The following is an 18,958-nucleotide window of genomic DNA, read 5'->3' on the forward strand; positions in this document are numbered from 1 at the left end:
TTTTAAATCTTTGAGGATTTCTCTGACTGCTGGATTGTACTCAGCACTCTAATCTGCAATGATTTACCCAGTATAGTTTTATAATTCAAATGGCTACAGATTTCCTTGGGACACTAGGTAGTTTTCCACCAGTGTTGATTTCCTTCCGGGAGACGCTGCGTATTTTGTACTGGTAGTTGGCTTTGAGATCCTAGGATTGTAAAGTGGAATGTAATGGCAAAGTTGGATAATGTTTGTGCTCGGCAGATGAGTCAAGTGAATCTCAGGTTATCTGATGCGCCTGAGAACATGTCATAAGACACTTAGCAAAATGGAAAATAAGAGACTTTTTTGGTATCATGCCTTTCTGTCTGCTAAATGATACTTTTCCACTCTGACTGTAGATTCGGAGCTGAAAATGCACAAGCCTAATCAGTTAAGGAATAATTTAGGAATAAAACTTACAAACCAATGTAGAAATGTATGGGGTACTTTGGGCAGCCAGGGAGTCCTTCTGAGACAAAGGAATGTTGTGGAAATTGTATTTGAATTACTGATTTTTAGAAAGCATAATTGGCAAGGAACTGCAAAGCATAGGGTCCTTGGACAGGTCCTGACATTCTTTTTCTAAGCCTGTCACAGTACTGTTTCCCAAATGACTGGCATTCAGTGACAGAAGTGTCTGATCATGCTACATCTGCTTCTCAAAAAGTGGCACGCTTGTCCAGCAGTGTGGCCACTTCCCGGGTACGTGCCTCCAGGTGCCAAAATGCCCCCTAGCAAATGACAGGCTTAAGTTGTCCGATAGTGAGCAAGCAAAAGAGCTGGAGAGTCACCTCCTGATAGCCACAGCCTCTGATTGAATTGCTTCTTGGGTTCTACACTGAAGTCCTAGGTAGCAAGGATTATAAAAATAATGGTCCCTGCTGCTTGTGATGAGATGTATTTTATTTTTTTTAAATCAGAATTGAGTCCTGCTAGGCAAACTGCCTTACTGATACACAGAGCAAGAGAGCTCCTGCTCGTAACAGTTTAGAGCATGTTACTTCGAAATCTGCAAGTACCTGCCACTGTGCATCTTTTTCTTTCATGGAGAAAGATTTGTAGGAAGATACAGTATAGAGTTTCTGGTCATTTTAGAGCAAAACTCTCCAAAACAGACAAATAAAAGTGAGACCCGCGTGTGTTTGTAAGTTCAGCAAAACTCAATTAAAAGAATACTAATGAAGTGTCCTCTGCCTTCAAAGATACGCCAGCTGCTGCTTTAGCTTTGTGCAAAAGTTGACTTAGATACAGAGAATTTGTCCTTGCTGGCACTGAAAAGTAAATTTTAATTAGCATAAGCTGTTCTGGATTGTTTCCACGTCTCTCCTGCTGGATGAATCAAACACATCAATTTTTTCTAGTGCTTTGCCTTTTTTTGAAGGGATGTTTTTATTTTAATGCAAGTTCTTTTAGAACATAATCTTATTCATTCTGTGCATCTATTTTATATCCTATATTGCTGTCAGTTTCCCCTGATTACTTCCAAGTAGATTGCTAGAGGAGGCTTTCCTTAAAACAAAGCTGAAAGTGAGGAAATTCAATAGATTGAAGTATATCAGGTTTGATTGGTTTATGTAATGTAAAAGGAAGCCTCCTCTGCACTAGAATGTCTGCATTAATGCTGACATGCCGTTTTCCAATGTCTGTTACTTCATATAAATGAAAGGCTTACTGACAGCTTTTCTTGGATAATTGCAAGGAAAATCAAGTGCCTCTAAATACAAGGGTTAATGTCTTGAACAACATGAGCATGAATACTGTTACACTCTTTTATAGTGAACACCAAGGAAAATCAAAAGGAAAAATACTGAATAATTAATTTTCTTTTTTTGTGTGATATTAATTGGGTCCATGGTACTTATTGACCTTATTTATATTAATAATATATTTCTTTTACTGCACATATATTACCTGGAATAACTGTAGCTATTTTCTTGAAGGACCATTTCAGTGTCTCCTTTTTTATTCTAATTTTTAAGACAGTCTTTTTCACTATATAGATGCTATAGAGTAATCATAATTCATAGTTTAGTCAATCCTATTTCTTAAACACTGCTAGATGTACACAGTGCGCTGGCTTTGTGATTTTAACTCATTCAGCAGGAAATCTAATGCCAAATATCTGTAAGTAGCTTTGCAGACAAATGAAATGGGTGGTGGTCGTTTTCGTTATTGTTTTATTTCGTATGACAGCTTGATAAATGCGATGTGACCTGTAAAGCAAAGTGACTGGGACAGATGTAGAGCAGCACAGAGGCAGGGGACAACTAGACAACACTGACTAAAAGTGCGATGTTGATGACTTCGGTAGTCCAAGGTTTTCAAGATTCTGCCAAAGACAGGAAGTTACTTTCTTTGGGGCCTGATAAAGGAGTCATTTAAGTCATGTATCTTGGTAATTACGATTTATGTTTTAAACAGTGTCCATGTTTTGTATACAAAATCATGATTGCTCAGTTTGTACTATCTTAAACTCTTTCTACTTTGTTGTTTCTAGCTACATGGTAACACACCTGTGCTTGTTGTAGTCCATATTTTCTTTCCAGAGAAGCAGTTGTGCAGGCATCTATTATTTCTAAATTTTAGCAAGACTGCAACTTCTATGCCTGGCTGTTTGGCAATGGGTGCCCTGCTTCCCTTTCTCCCCTCCATTTTACCTTCCTTTAATTAACATCTCTTGCATTATGTCTTCACTCTATATATGACAGCCTCATTTCACTATCCCTCAACATTCGGTCCTTCAGTGGACTGTTTTTGAAGGCCACCTTTAAAAATCTGCAGATTATATGGCTTTTTTCTTAATTTCATGCTGTAATTTAGAGTGGAAAAAAAAAGTCAAAACCAGTCAAACTTTTGCGTTTTTGCTGTCGTTGTTGTTACTATTTTGTGTTGTTTAAGGATTGATGGTTTATTGTTTCTGTGTTGTCAGAGGAGGGATTATTTAGTAGTTAACTTCCGTTGGACCTACAAATTCTTTGTGTAGCTGTTTTCTTCATACATATTTTATGTATCAGGGTACATAGTTAAATTTCAAGGGTGAGTTTTCTACCAGCAAAATGAAAAAATAATGCTGCTCTGGCTTACTACTAAGTTGTGGTTATAAGCAAATTGAAAGTGATATGATGTTTAGATGATGCAGTCCTAAGTACTGTACAACTGCCTGAGTCTTACGTATTGATACTGAAGTCATAAAATTTAGAAAATATGTGTGGTTTTAACTTCTTTAAGGAGAAATTCAGGAACATAAATTCTGCCTACATAGAATCATAGAATCACATCCTTATTCTTCATCCATGTTAGGGTTATATACCTTTGAAAGAGTAGTGTGAGCTTTATAATATGTTTTCCCAGCCCCCAGCATCTCAAACTGCTTTATTCCCCTCAGTGGCCAAATGATAGTGACTGAGGATACGCACTCTAGATTTCCGTTAGCATTAGTGTGTCAAGCAGAGGCAAGTAGATTGGCCACATCAACAGGCTTTACCCTCTTTGATATTTCTCCGTTAGGTCATTTTATCCGTGAATTCTCAACAAGGCAGCTGGTAAGCGAACTGATGTGGACATCTGAACATAAAAATCCCTAGTTTAGTCAGATCTTAATTTTTAAAAATTACCACGCTGGCTTGCATTGCTTGAACACGCAAGAGGTGTCATGGAAAGTACAGGTGAGAGTAGAGCAGCTGTAGAAAGATCCCCCATACTCAGGGTGGGCACATGAGGTGGTGCCAGCAGTCTGCAGTAGTGAAACTCGAACCAGCAGTCTTCTGGTTCAGGGATCGTCTCTGAAATTGTGTGAAATACATGTCTTTGAACACAGTTTAGTACATTTCCCCCTTCCTCAAACAGAAGTTTTTCCCTTAGGCATTCCAATTCAATATTTCCATGATAAAGCACTTCAGTAATAAGAATGTTATTTCTCTACCTGAGATGGAGCCCTTTCTCTGTTAATTCCTTGTCTGGGTGCTGGTAAGGAAGTTTTAGTTATTTCTGATTGCCTTTTTGCTGAAAGGTTGGATCGTTTTAGTGATATGCATAAACTAATTAAGAAAATACATTTCAAATGAAAAATGGGTTTTCTATATGGATAGAAAAAAACTCCCTGTCTGAAAGAAACTGAGGCGTTACAACCACCTCGCAAGAGTTTTCATTTGAAAAATTCATGTTCTTTTAAATGGTGATGGAGACTTTCAGTTTCCTTTTCTTTGGTGAAATAGATAACTTGTCCTATGTATGCTGAGATATCCAGTGATGCACTGTTTGGAAAGAAGATAAGGAAAATACGTCAACTCTCCTTTCTTTGCAACAGCCTTGCCTGTGAGTTAAGAGCGTTACAGGACAGCCAAGGCGTGGACCAGAGTTTTCAAAATGACCAACGTTACATGTGCATAAAGAATCCTTGGTGCAGCTGTTCCCTCACCAGACGGTGGCCACGTGGAGATTTCACAATAGTGTTTTGTATGTTTCTCCTTGTCTGTTTTCCACATTACGTTGTGGTTCAAAGAATGTGAGTTCTCTGGGACAAATGCTTTCATGCCTATCAGAAAAGAGTCCAACAGAGCTAGATCCTGGCTCACAACTGGGGATCTTAGCTCTATTGTGATATGAATAATAAGCTGAATGCTTAGTGAACCTGTGGGAGAAAGATATCTTTGTTAATTATTCAATAGCCTTATCTCTTCAAATAAGATGCAGTAAAGCTCCTGGTAAATATCTGAAACTTCCAACAAGGCTTCTGGTAATGCTGAAGTAGAGCAGAGCCAATGTACCTTACCTGTTGAAGAAAAAGGTGGGCAGGAAAAAGTGGGGATCATCTATTGCCTCACAGTCCTGAAAGTGGCAGGGAAGTGAGGTTGTTTTTGAAACAACGAAGCGTCGGAATGGAGATGAAGCAAATTTGCTTTGCAGTCCTCCTTTAAAGACTAATTTTTAATGCAGTTTTATATTTAGCGTATAACTGTCCTTTCTTTAGACTAAGATACAGGTGATTGTTGCCCATGTTCAGAAATAATGTCTGAGCTGATTTAGAGGCATCACAAACTTCTCCATTAGAAGTCAGCTGAGTGGATAAAATGGGTGCAAAATTCCTTTAAATCTTAGTTAATTTGAAAAGTCTGCAGCTAGGATTTGTAACTGTTTAGCCAGATCTGACTCAGTTTTCATTATTTCATTCTTTATCCTTCTTTCATGAGCTGTCTGAAGACTCCCTCAAGACCATAGGGAAGAGTTAAAAAGTGAAGGGGAAGAATTGGCTGGCTGTTTGTAAGCAAGCTATCTGCAGTGATTTGTGGCTTTAAAGGGTATTAAGCAACATCAAACACGTGATTTTGAGCTCATTCTTAGGAAATATCCTACAATTTCAAACTGTGTGTCAAATCTACATAGTATTTATAGGCATTGTACAGATACTTGGCACAGATGTGGATAGGCCTTACCCTGAGACACTGAGCCCACTTTTGCCTTACGTGATACACACAATATCCATAAACAGGGAATGCGCTGGGGAACTTAGATGGGCTCAACAATTTTGGTTTGAAACATGGATTTTTTTAAAATACAATCTAAAAAATTCTGTGTATAATTTTGAACCTGGAGGGTTTACTACTTTTTGCTTGCCATAACACACAGATTTTCTCATTTCATGATTCCTGGTTTATCTGCTAAAGATACAGAAACAGTCACTTATTTCTGTGGCGTTCAAGCCTGCATACCTATGTTTAGGTACTGGAGATTCAGCTGAGGATTTTGGGGACTTGGCAAAAGATGCTTATGTAGTCCTGTCTCTCTTTTTGATTTACCATAGAATCAAGACATACCACAGACATGATTGTGGATTGTTTTCAAACACTGTGATTTAAATCACTGACTTTAATCATGGTTTACCTAAGAACCCAGGAAACCTTGATTAGAATAATTGATTGTAACTTTGTTTTACATTTAGATTTTTAATTATAAAAGGCTAATTGATAAGCATGAGGATACTCCATATCTGTACATATTTACTTAAACTAATCCAGCTCTGCAGAAGTTCATCATATTCTTAAACATGTATTTTTTTTCCCTAATGACTATTTTTGCTCATGACTTATGTCAAGATCTATTTGAATGGATATTGAAATTCAATTAGAATGCAAAATTTGCATTGCGGATTTTTTGTAATTTCAGAAAATTCCTGAAATCTTCTAGACACATGAAGACAGTAAATGCATTGAAAATTATTTTAATTCTGGAGCTGCTGTTTTGTCAAGGATCTGTAGCTTATACAGCTACTTACTTTGGATCACCATGTCCTTAAAGATTTTAAAAGTGGCAGATATTACTATAACCTCAATTTGTTTGTAGATGGGAAAAGGAGATCAAGTTTCTCCTCTGTTTTCAGATCCTGTTTGGATTTTTAACTTTGATTAAATTTAAATTTCTCATTTTAAATGAAATAGTTTATTTTTAAATATTAGTATTTAATTCTCCTTGCTTTAATCTAAGAAAGTTTGTAGAAATATTGCAGGGCAACTGCATTTATGACTTAATATATATGACTTAATACTTTTAGACCCAGCATACAGTGGGTCTAAAATTTTTTTCCTGCCCCCTTTTTAAGAATAAAATAAGGAAATCAACATGCACGAAATGATACAAATTTCAGAGAAATGGTGCAAACCCAAGTACAGTTCCTTTCTGGCAAAAGCCATTACATTGCACCTAATAACACGCAGCTCTTCCCTTGATAAATCCTTCCAATGACGCTGGCCCATTTTTGTGATTACTCCAAGGAGATTTATTCTTTTGTGTAATGTTGGCAATTTTTGAGGCATTTTCATCATTTGAATTGCTTTCTTGGATTAATTTTAGTCCTTGCTTATGTTTTGTAACAATGGCCAAATTACTTGAGTAGCCTCCATTTACTCAGCTATTTCTTATTTTACAAGGACGTGTAATTTCCTTGCTACTTGATAGTGAATTGCCTCAGACCCTTCTCTGGAAGTGTATGAAGCATTGTTATAGACTGACTTTTGGGTGATGGAGACAGAGCAGCAACTGTATTGAGAATATAGTTGTGGCAGGGCAGGAAGCTTCTGATTTACGAGTTTTCTATCAGAAAATGTTCCTTCACCAAAATTACTGGTTTTCAGGAAGGCGCTTTCAGTCCAGTTTGCTCATTTCTTTTGTATATTTTTGTGTTACGTTTAGATTGAGCAGAAACAATTGTGAATAGACTATACGAGTGTAGTAAACAAGTATCAGTTCTTATTTGTCTAAATGTAACCCTATCTTGAACTTGGAATCAAAACGCATCCATCTCCTTAGCTTTTACGGGGGAAGTACTAATCAAAAGGTAATTCCAAAGAAAGTTCTGGGGGAAGTGCAAGGAATTGCTCAGTAAATGGGTTGCATGAGGAGGCATCACTAGCTTGGAAAACACAACTATGGGAGATATCCAGAGATAAGAGTATTTGAGAATTGTCATTTTCAGAAAGCCTATCAGGTAGTAAGACAGGAGTCAGAGGTCACTTAAAAAAAAAAAAAAAAAGTGAATTAGTTGTTAGCTAGACCTTAGTATGCTGTGGGTTATCATAGGCATGAAAACCTTCCTAAAACTTGCCATATGTCTCATTCCTATTGTTGGAGGTTCTACCCTGTTTCAATTGCTTGTTTTCCAAGAGTGATGCTTGAAAATTACCCAAAATAGTCTGCAGATGAAGAGACAAAATGTACTATCCATGAGCTGGGTATTAAACAATGACACTTGTTTGCTGAGCAATTCACTTGGGGTACTGTGATTTGGAATTTTGAATTGGAATTCAGTTGGAACTATCTTGAGTACTGAAGTGTGGTAAAAGAAAGAGCAGGGTAAAGACCAGCCTCAGCTTAGATATACCTGGCTGGGGTTGATCCTTCAGAGTAGTTTTACAACTGGGACTCTGGGAGTGCTAAACTGGAAAAAAACCAAGCTTTATCTTTCTTTCACAGAACAATTTAAAACACTTCTCTTAGGTAGTTTGTAGCATGCCTGCTCTTTCTTCCTCCCCCTATTTCATACACCCTCTGGTTTTCAGTTCAGACATCTGTATGAAAGATTGGGTTGAAGAAAGCACCGAGTTTGATGTTGTGCAAGAAGGTTAACTTGCTATATTGCTTGCAGGGACAGTTGGCAGGACTAGGAGCTTAGAAGGTCGATTGGTTTGGCCTCCTTTGGGAAGGAGGTGTAGAAAGATGTGGAAAGAAGGGAAATACTGTTGCCTTTTCCTGTGTAGAAGACTGACACAAATGCTTACATCAATACAAAGGGGAAAAGTAAAAACTCCTGTGATAAAATAATGTCATATTAACAAACTAGAGTTGGGGAAGAGCGTTCATCTTTCCAAATCACTTTAAATTTCATCAGATGATGAAAGAGCTGTTTACAGTAATGATATATCCAAGATGTATATTAACCAGTTTCTTAAAAAGGCAAGTCAGTGTTAGGCACGTGTAGATGGTTAACGGGGATTGTGTTGCAAGCAAATAATGCCAGTTCATGCCATTGTGATGTCTTTCCATATTTAATCAACTAAAATAATTTCATTTTCTTTAAATATTTATTTTGAAAATATCAATTTTTCCCAACTTGCCATTTATAATACGCTTTACTCCACTTCCCATGGGAAATTTATTTCCCTCCATTGTATGAGCCCAGCCTCTTATTGTTAGATTTCAGGAGTACAAGGCTGCCTGCATGGGTTTGTTTTGCCTTTAGCAAAAGGGCAACAGCGTCTTTTGTTCTGACAAACATTTCCCATCCTTGCATTGGCAAAGAGGAAGGGTCTGGCAGCAGATTTCTTTGCAAAATGGAGTTACCTACTCAGATCTAAATCCTGGATGTAAAATTCCCAGTACTGTATGTCCTTCTCTGGCTTCCAGAACTCATCACTGCCTTGATGATCAAATGGTTATACTTTATCATACTGTAAACAGACAAAGTCAGTCTGTATTTTTGGCTTGGACAGAAATATCCTGATGGTCTGGAAAAGCCTGCGTGATATCATCGAAACTTTTAATTTTAAAACAAGGCTTTGAAAGGCATTGCCTGATGTGTGGTTGAAGGGTGACTGAAGAAAAACTCTGGTCTTCCTAACTCTATGAGAAATGATATTTGTGTAACCTTCTAATTGCCACAGAGGAGTTATTGGGATGTCAGTTGTTTTTCAAGGTGGCTAAGAGTTATTTACAATTAGAGATTTCTTCACCTTAACTTCAGTGGTAACATTTGCCTATTTATTCACTTCCAAATCACTGTTTCTTGTAGCTTGCTCTTTAGGTCCAGCCATGTTTGACAATGCCTTTGTGTGTAAGTCCAATTAAAACTTGTTTTTTAATAATAATAATGTCCCCCTCATTCTGCCCAGCTTTACCTGTTTCAGGGCGGAAACCTGCTGGTGCTGTCTTTATAAAACTAATTTATCTGTCTTCTGTAGGGAGGGGAACAGTAGCAAAAGGAGTGTAAAAAGAGTATTACTCCTGTGACCTGTGACTGGTAGGTGTTGTGACAGCTTCAGATTTATCTAGACATGAGCTACTAATGGCCATCAGGACTGAAAGGAACTTTTTGGTGACTTAATTATGCATCATTATGTCAGACTGCGAATAGCTCTGTTGAGGGAGCTAGCCCTGTACCGGGCAGAGTTAGTGTGCTCGTGTAAAACTCTCTCTGCACATGACTCTGCATAACCATGCAGAGATTATTTCCCTTTTATAAGTCGTATAGGGTGAGCAGAAAATGTGAGATAAAGGTATATTTGCTAGTAAATTTTCAAAACAATCCAAACGGGAGCGAGTAAAGTCATGTGCAGTGTGCTTGGGGTTAATATAGCTGTATCAGCTGGGAGCCCAACGCCTGTGCTGTGATCAGGGCTCTGTGCTATTGGCTGAGAGCAGAGGAGGGAGGCAAAGGAAGAAAATCCAGCACTTAATTTAGGCAGTGACGAGTGGGTTGCTGTGCAGGATGTTTCACTCCTGGATGTCTGGGGTGATGCAGACGCTAAAAAGGGAAACGCATTTTCTCAGCGCATCTTTACAAGCAAGGTGACATGGGTGACAGCTCACCTTGGCCTACATCTTTCAGTGAGGTTGCTTAAGGTGCTTGGGGGGTGGAGGTATTAATCATATATAATATTATAGTGCCGTGCTGCTTTCCCTAATCCTGTCCCCCTACTTTTCCGTGCTTTTGGGCTGTCTGGCTGACTCCACATCTCAGCCTTTTTGTCCAGGCATTGGCATTTGCTTTTTTATCTGGACACATCAAATATGACACCCTTCTGAGCTATTTTATTCCACAGCTGTAGCTTAAATATGTCAGGATTTCAGATTGAGCAGACCTAGCCAGAGTATGTGAAAGACACAACAGGTAAGTTTAAGCATCTCTGGCAGAGAATCGAGTAAGAAGCTTTTGCTTGGCTAAAAAATGGTGCTGTCAGCTAATGCTTTTATGAGAGAGAGTGAATTCAGTTTTTGTATACAGTGTCTGAGCAAGTGGACATTGCTTGTGGACACTGCAGCTGCTGATGTCACAGGCAGCCCAGGGAGGCTACATCGTAATTTGGATAACTATATGTCCAGTGTTCTCAGATATAATAGTTTTTTGCCCATTTTGGATGGATTTTGAGGGAATACATTGTTTTCCTGACATTCTTGGATAACCACCTAATGATCAGGTCCTTGTTGAAGTCATACTGCAGTGCTTTTATTGAGAAATGGCTGTCATATAGCTGAAGATTCTGGGCATGGACACGACACATAGGAACAAGTGTTACTTGCCATTTCTTATGATTATCAGTGCCATGGAATGTCTAGTCTGAAGTCTTCCTTCAGCTCAAATGTAATTCCACATAGTGTTTTTTGTGGTATACTTTTCTTTAGATCATAAGTGCATATAGGAGCCGTACTGCTTACTCTGCATTTTAACGAGTACATTGCACTTTCCTCCTCCTTCTCCTTGTTATACTGGCACAGCTGAATGTGTGAATGTCCAAGGAATGGGTGTAGGGAAGAATCCAGGTTGTATGACAAAAAGAAAGCACAAGGAAGCTCATGGTCAAGAGGTGCAGTCTGTTAGACCCAGGTGTGAAGCCAGAGAGAACCATGGTGGGAACCATTGCACAAAATTTTGGGGATTTCAGATTTTTTTTAGTAAAGGAAGTCTGATATGGTTGTGGACCACTAATCTTACCTCACAGCCCTTTTATTTGCAGCACATGCTGGTTATAGGTTAGGCTGATGCAGATTGTGCTTAGTGTGATCCTGAGATCCTACCTGCGTGTGCTATTGGCTGGTGACATTCAGCCAAAGGCTTTAATGTGCCTCATGCAGGCCCTGAGACCATAGATGGCTTTTATTTGTAGAATTTAGATGAACAAATGGTCTTTTCTTAGCTCAGCCTTATTTGCTTTCTATTTTAGGAGATAATGGTGATTGCTAGCTTTTCATGTATATACCCAACTGTTTTGCCAGAGTTAAGATCAGGTTTAGTTAAAAGCGATCTCAGCCTAATAAGACAGTACTGGGCTATTAGTTTACTTTGATTCCAGACATTCAACATATCTGTGATATTGGCAGAGTGGAAATAATGATGTTAATTTACTCTTGCAAAACACTTCAAGGAATCCAGGCAGAGTAAATAAATTGCATTGTTGCTATAGAATAATAAAAGCATGCTATCAGCCCCTTCTGTCACACATGAGCGCAAGAGTAAGTGCGGCAACACCACCTTGGGCTTGCAAGAAGCAATTAAACAGGTAGAGATACTTCTTGGATCCCTGTTTACTCCGTGTAACTGGTTTGGACACCAATAAAGATAGATACTCGACTAAGAAGACCTTTTGTGTAAGGCAATTTTTCTGTTCTGACTGCTTCAGAAATTTGGTTAGAAGCAAAACTGCTTTAAAAAAATCTCTTTCTTGGTTCCATGTCTGAGAAATTTCAGCTTCACAGAAGCTTCTTGGATGAAGCTGGAAAAAGCACGGAAAATACAGCAGATTTTTTTAGGGATTAATGTAACAGGGAATGTATCCCAGTTTGGCAGGACCCCAGGTCAGGAATGTGGAAGCTGGCACACTAGGGAGAAGTAGTGCTAGGAAGCTGAGAAATGGATGCTGTTTAAAACCACAGTTCAGCACTCACTGGGACTGGAGGAAAGATCACGTTTGTTGTCACAATCAGAAGGCAAACTGCACAGTTTCAGATTTAGCATAAGAAAATGCAGTCTGGAAGGGACCTCAAGAGATGATGTAGGATCCTCCCAAAACCAAAGGCAAGATCCACATACCAAAGCCATACTGACAGATGTTTGCTTGTCCCCTCCTCAGCCTCTCTTGGTGACCTGTTCCAGCCTTTCCTGTTGTTAAGGAGCAGCATGGAGCCTTGAGCTGGCACAGAAGAGCAGAGGGATCCATTACGTGCTGTCAATCCTTGTCATTTCATGATTTCTATTTGTAACATTTGTCCTCTAGAGCAAAGTCCTGGGATTACGACATGTCAGGGTTGCTTTTCAAGTCCAAATGGTGTTGACAGTCTGTGACTTGCATTTTATCACGAGATACCATGGTGCTTAGTCCCTTTTTTAAAGGGATTTAGGGAGAAGAACACTGACAGAAAGAGGGACATGCTGCAAATGGTGTGACCTGGATAGCAGGAATGCACAGCATATATTTGGGGCTCTTTTGGCCTGTTACCGAGGAAACAAAAGTCAGGCCATTTGGTGTCAAAAGGAGTGGCTCTCCTCTCCTTACTAATTGTACTGATAAACTTGGACTCGCCCTTTTGCAAGGTGTGGTGTTGCCTGGGCTGTAAACCCATGAGGAGGTGTGAAGGTTTTCAGACTGTACCTGTTCAGACAGCTTGAGCAGTGCAGCTGGGATCATCTTTCCCTGGTGCCTTAACTGCTCAGATTGCCCTGTTCCTGGTGGTCTCCATTCGTTGCTATTTGTTGATGTTGCAGGCATGTAGAGAGGACGTTACATTCACCAAAGGAATACTGAGTTTGAGGGGAATAAAATACAGAAAATTCTTTATCCAGGCTGTATCCTCTGTGGCTTCCGTGTGTGCCTCAGCTGACAGGCATTCCCTTTCTGCTTCACTGGTCTTCCAGGCCTTCCCTTCCCTCCATCCTGCTGCCCGCCGAGGCAGGGCACAGAAGCTGGAGTACAGCCCTTGCCGTCCAGTGCTGTCTGCCACATCAGTCTCTTCAGATCTTAACGTGCTGAACTGCCCCTTACCAGGAAATCTGAGTATTTTGTGTTTGAGTGGAGAGTAACAGGAGCTTGGGGCTGAGCCAAGATTTCTGATGTGGCGTAAGACTTGTGGCATCCTCTGGGACAGGGGGCATTCAGTGCTTCTGGCTTCAGGTTCGCCTTCTGCCATCAAAGACTCTTTCAGAATCACAGTGAAAAGTGAGTGTCGACTACCAAGGTAGTACCAAAAGCCCTGAGCGAGAGTCCTTGTGCTGGTTAGAGACCGTGAGAACTACAGTTTCCCACACCTGCGGGTGGAAGACAATATGCCCTGCCCTGCAGCCATCACTGCTGTTATACTGCTGTCACCCTTGCCTTGGGCCCCCCCTGAAAAAAGATCCCTCCCTTTGGTCCTGCAGAGATGTGCCACCGCCCTGAGCTGGATGGACACGTTGGGCTTTGCTGCCACCCAACGGGGAAGCGCAGCCGTCCTGATGATGCTCACTCGCTGCCTCCTTTAGCTCTGTGTAAGCAGTCAAGATTTTGCTAAAAGAGAAATAACACTGATTGCTTTAGAAGACAGGAAATTTTGCAGTGATGGTTTTTGCTGCTCATTCCTAACAAAATCTGAAGTTTGTTCAGAGCTTGCCTGGCAGTCTTTGGATCATAAACACCATGAAAAACAGAACAAGTACATTGCCTCTTCTACTGAGTATGTCTACAATGATGAAGATTGAGTCTTTGTACAGGACCTGGAAAGTGTTTGAGCAAAGACAGACATACCTTTGCATTGCCGTGTAATTCTCCCCTTTGGTTATCAAGTGTTGCAATGAGTGGATGGTTAACGAGGGTTAATGAACCAAGTAACTGACAACAAATGCATTTCTTTGTTTATTTGCAGATTGTGCTGGCTGTGGAAGAGACATAAAAAATGGACAAGCATTGCTAGCTCTGGATAGGCAGTGGCACCTGGGGTGCTTCAAGTGCAAGGCCTGCGGGAAAGTCCTAACCGGGGAATACATCAGCAAGTAAGTAACCTCTGCACTCTTGGCATGAGTTCTTGTTGCCAATGGAGAAGAGCTTGCAGCAGAGTTCACCTTTTGAAATCCAGTTTTGACCTCCTTTCTGTATACACCAATATCTCTGTTCTGAGAGCTGAGTTGGGAAAGGAAAGGAAACTGAGAAGTGCAACTGAAAGCTGGTGTTTAGTGATAGGAGTGTATATTTAATACCAATACGGAAAGGAATATGTCTCCATGTTCCCACAAAAGATTGGGTGAATTTCTGCATGTGCTTTCTGTGTTAGCCAGATAAAGCTTTGTGCCATTTTACTTTCCACATGTGATTTTGAGGGGAAAAAAGTAGGTACCTGTCCGTTGCTTGCCTTTGCTAGAGAATAGATTAAACATGATGATGTGATTGACCTGACATTTTGTTACTCATCTGCATATAAGAAAGTAATGAATAGAGTTTTGAGCAGAAGGAAGTGTAGAGGAAGAGAATAGGGAAGTGGTGTAGTGATAAAATAGGACGAATGAAGATACAGTCTCTGTTCCCCCTTCAAGCATAAAACAAAGAGAAGTAGGGAAACTATATATGTTTCAGAAACCTGTCGTTAAGGGATGTATAGTACTTAATAAAAAGTAGCATCTGTAATTTTTCAAAAGTCCGGTGCCTGAGAAATACTCCTGAGCTGACTAATGTTTCCACTTTTACTATATGTTCCTTGTTCATACTAAAAAACTACATAACATTACACTTAAAAGTAACTGCTTGTACTCTTGCAGACTACCAAAGATTTTTTTTTTTCTGAAGTGAACAAAAAACTATGATCTCCTCCCATCCTCATGGACATAGTTCCACTGGTTCCCTAGAACTGCACCACCTGTAGGTGCAGAGAGTCTGTTCTAAAGAATGAGATTTACTTCAGTGGTTTGTATTGGATGCCTTTTCTTGATGGAAATTTAAGGAATAATGCTAAGAGGCACTAATGAGAGTATGGTTTTTTTTTTCTTTTGCTACAAAATATTTCCCTTGATTTCTCTCACATTTGCCTATTGCTATGTGTAGGAGTTCCAGACTGAAGACAAGAGAATAGTGTAAATCATGCTGTAACTTGTTCATTAAAAGACAGCTTGTAATCTGTGGATTTTCTTTTTCAGAGATGGTGCTCCTTATTGTGAAAAGGACTACCAAGTTCTTTTTGGAGTCAAATGTGAAGCATGTCACCAGTTCATTACTGGGAAGGTCCTAGAGGTAGGTGTTTTGTAAACTAGAGTTTAAGAGTTGGGTCATGTCCCATTATGTCCTCATGCAACTGCAGAGAATACAAAAATTCTCATAGGAAGTGTTTTCTGCTGATTTTAGAGCAAAGTTGCTAATTTTCAGAAATATCTTCGGTGTTTTAGCTTTGCAGTTCTCAGGAAAAGTATGTGATTGATAGGGAATTAATTGCACTAGTTTCTGTGGATCTGTGGCTTCTGTGTTTCAGTGGTGATGTGCAGTCTATTGCACTGCTTATTCTGTGTTGGATTTTATATATTTATAGAGGTAATTTGAGTATTGGAATCACCTTTGGCAACCAAAAGTTTGCCAAAACTTACTACATGAGATGTCTCTTCTTAAATGAGGCCAGATCCAGATGATCTGAATGATGCTGAGGGGAGAAGGAGAAATGTGCTGGGACAGGTAAATTACGTGTTCAGAAAGGGAAGGCAGAAAACATCTGAACCATCTTTTTTTATTGATGCTTAGTTGGAGTCCTCAGCATTCTCATTGAAACTGGCTAAATCTTTTGAAAAATGTGTATCTTCTGTTGTTAGTACTGATCGCCATCTCCCGTGGCTGTGATGAGTCCCCTTTGAGCTGAAATCCTTGAACTATGCATGGATCCCTCTGTGTCATCATTGAAGTGTTTAAGGGGCAAAAATGCAGAGGACCTTCCTTGTCACACTGTCATTGAGATATGAGAAGCAAAACTGTTGTCTCCTTTCCCTGCAGTAAACACTGCTCAATGGAAAGAACCTAAGCTTTGAGCTCAGGTCTGGAGCTGGGCTGTATGGCTTGACTCCCGCTGTAGTGATTTTTTAATAGTCCACTTTTCCGGGAAAAAAAGCCTTTACATGATAAAGTTTGTGGAAGAAATGGGGAACCACAAAGAACTTCAGTTACAGATGTATTTTGTGAAGAAGAAACTGGATGTACTGTGTGTTTTACAGTGAGTGGCAGAAAAGAAACTTGAAAGTGTTACAGAAATAAAAGCAGCTGGAATTTGCTAGTGAATGTGTATTACAGGTTCTCTTCTTTGTGTCCCATCTACTACAGATATAAGACTGTGTCAGCCCTCATGTGAGAAGTTTCAGGTTTGGCGTGAAGTGGTAACAGCTTGTGGTTTTAGTTCTGCAGGTTTCTCTCGTTCAATATTCGGAATATTAACCAGGATGGTAGCCACCAAATGAGAGACTTGGAAGGTGTGTGGACACCCAGTGCATTTGTCACTGCAGCTACTGGAAGGAAGTACAATTTTTCTGATTAGCCAGGCTCTTAGTCTGCCTCCTTTGCAATGTGTATCTAATTCCTTTGGAGACCCGCATAGGTAATTAGTGAGAACAGTCTGAGTTTTCCCTTGAGTAGGAAGGCTGTGTCTCTGGCTTTAATCTAGTGGTCTGCTACCATCTGCTTATCTGTTCCCGTCTACTGATGAGTTTTTCAGTTTAGTACCATCTATTGGTGACACCATAGTCGCATTCCAGTGCAGGAGGCACTGCAGCAGAGAAGTAATTGGATTTGTGAGATTGGGAAGCATAAAATAATTCTAAAATTATTTCAGATGCACATGATAGGTGCTCTGACCTACAAGCAATGCAGCCTATTCAGAGGCATAGAGATGAAAAGGAGAAAAGAGAAGGCTATTGGAGTCTGTGGAGAGCTAGGAAGAAATAACCTATTCCTATTTGCAAGCTTTTGTGTAGTGGATGTGAATATAGCAAGATTGCAGTTATGTTGCTCTTCCTAGCATCAGTGAAAAAGAAAGATAGCTTTTTGAGATGATTGTGAGCTGTATCCCTTCAGAACAGAGTAAATTGAGACTAAGGAAAGATTAGTTCAATTAAAGTAGGACTTAGCTGTCCATCATAATCTAAGATAAAAGTTGAGATTATCAGAGTCATTGTGTCCCATGCAGAAGCTCGATGCAGTCATTTTGGCCCCGAGGTTGGTTTCTCACTCTGTAGTTCTTACTCTCCTGATGGCTATTTATTTTCAGAAGAAAAGACGTTTTGCTGAAGCAAGGAAACATACCCAGTCTCTTGCAAGGATCTATCTCTTCTAAGAGTCAAAATCAGATAAAAAAGCTAGAGTTTTCCATTTGACTTAGCCCCTGCAGAATCAGAATACGCTGATGAATTAGAAACAGACCCTTTGAATGATCTTATCGATGCATGGAAATATTAAGCATGCTAAGTTCTGAGTAAGACTAGAAATTTTGCCTGAGTATCTGTGACTGTTATTGATTATCAGAGGCACAACTCATAATAATACAGTAGAGGGCAGCATTAGTTCTCAATATGTAGCTTAAGACAAACTTCAAGAGCCTGTAGACGCTGAATTACTCATAGAGTGCAACTCTTTGCTGATCTGTTTAAATGACATTTGAAGGCTGACTGCTACCCGAGAGGTGTAGATTGGGCAAGTCCTTAGAAGCTTTTGCCAAAAAAATTAGTACTGTGTAGTCAGGGAGGCTGTTCGGACAGTGGCTTAACTGCGTTACAATACGTATTAACGGCCTGAGTAGTCTGTGAATAGAGTTCCCCAGGTATCATCTGAGACATTCAGGGACTTCCTGTTGTGAGGTGGCACTTGGAAAGATTAGAAGACACAGGTGAGCAGCTAACATTTAATAATCAGAGGAATTTGTCAGAACCATGGGCTAGTTTCTTCTTTCTAGGTCCTAGAAACCTTTTACACTGTCAGAGATGCACAGTTCCAAAGGGACAGTACTAATGCCTTTAAATTAGACTAAAGGAACTAATAAATCAAAATTTAGGAAGAGAAAATCATGTGTCCCCTTTGGGCAGAAAAGATAGTCTAAAGGATGGGGTCAGAGCATGACATAAATCCTCTGGTAACAACAGAGATGAAAGATCGGAAGCAGCCACAGGGCCATGGAAGGTAATTCACAGAACAGGATGCCACAGTTCAGGGAGGGCTGCAGACCTATTTGAGGCAGTGCAATTAACAATCTACTTATCCTGTACAGGAAATCACTCACAACCTTTCAGTACACCTGAAGTTTTAATTTAGATGAAGCTTGAGGTTCTCACAGGAGGATTGCTGTTGTCCCTCTTTGTTTTCTTTGGCAAAGTTGGGTGTTTTTGATGATTTATATCATGTGGGTTGTCTCTTGTCCTGCTGCCTGTCTTGGGAAGGAAACCACATTTTTAGTGTGAAGTAGCACAATTATAGGAACTGTCTAGGTAGAGGTTATGGCATTACTGACCAGCCCAAGTTATACCTACTAACGTCTGGTGGGGAAAAAACCAAAACAAAACAGTTTGTATTTTGCCTTCGTTAATGAAAGTGGTAGTAGTAAATTCACTGATTGGTATCTTTCATTTTATTTGTCAATAAAATAATTTGTTATGTCAGGAGCAGAGTATGCTATTTCATCATCTTCATCTAAAGAAATGATTAGAAGATACTGTATACTTTGCGTGCATACACTTCCCTCTAACGGA

The 18,958-nt window shown here is 39.7% G+C and overlaps 1 protein-coding gene across 4 annotated transcripts in view; it reads left to right on the forward strand.

Moving 5' to 3' along the window:
- The window catches only part of ABLIM1 (actin binding LIM protein 1), a 217,432-nt gene that overhangs the window by 128,721 nt on the left and 69,753 nt on the right, over window positions 1-18,958 (forward strand). For all 4 annotated transcript variants that reach the window (XM_086616550.1, XM_086616546.1, XM_086616547.1 and 1 more), the window contains 2 exons: window positions 14,125-14,251; window positions 15,386-15,479. In XM_086616550.1, coding sequence (XP_086472676.1) covers window positions 14,125-14,251; window positions 15,386-15,479 — 221 coding nt within the window. The remainder of the gene's footprint in view (window positions 1-14,124; window positions 14,252-15,385; window positions 15,480-18,958) is intronic.

Source organism: Tauraco erythrolophus, chromosome 9 (genome assembly GCF_009769465.1).
Source record: "Tauraco erythrolophus isolate bTauEry1 chromosome 9, bTauEry1.pri, whole genome shotgun sequence".
NCBI classification, from domain to species: domain Eukaryota; kingdom Metazoa; phylum Chordata; class Aves; order Musophagiformes; family Musophagidae; genus Tauraco; species Tauraco erythrolophus.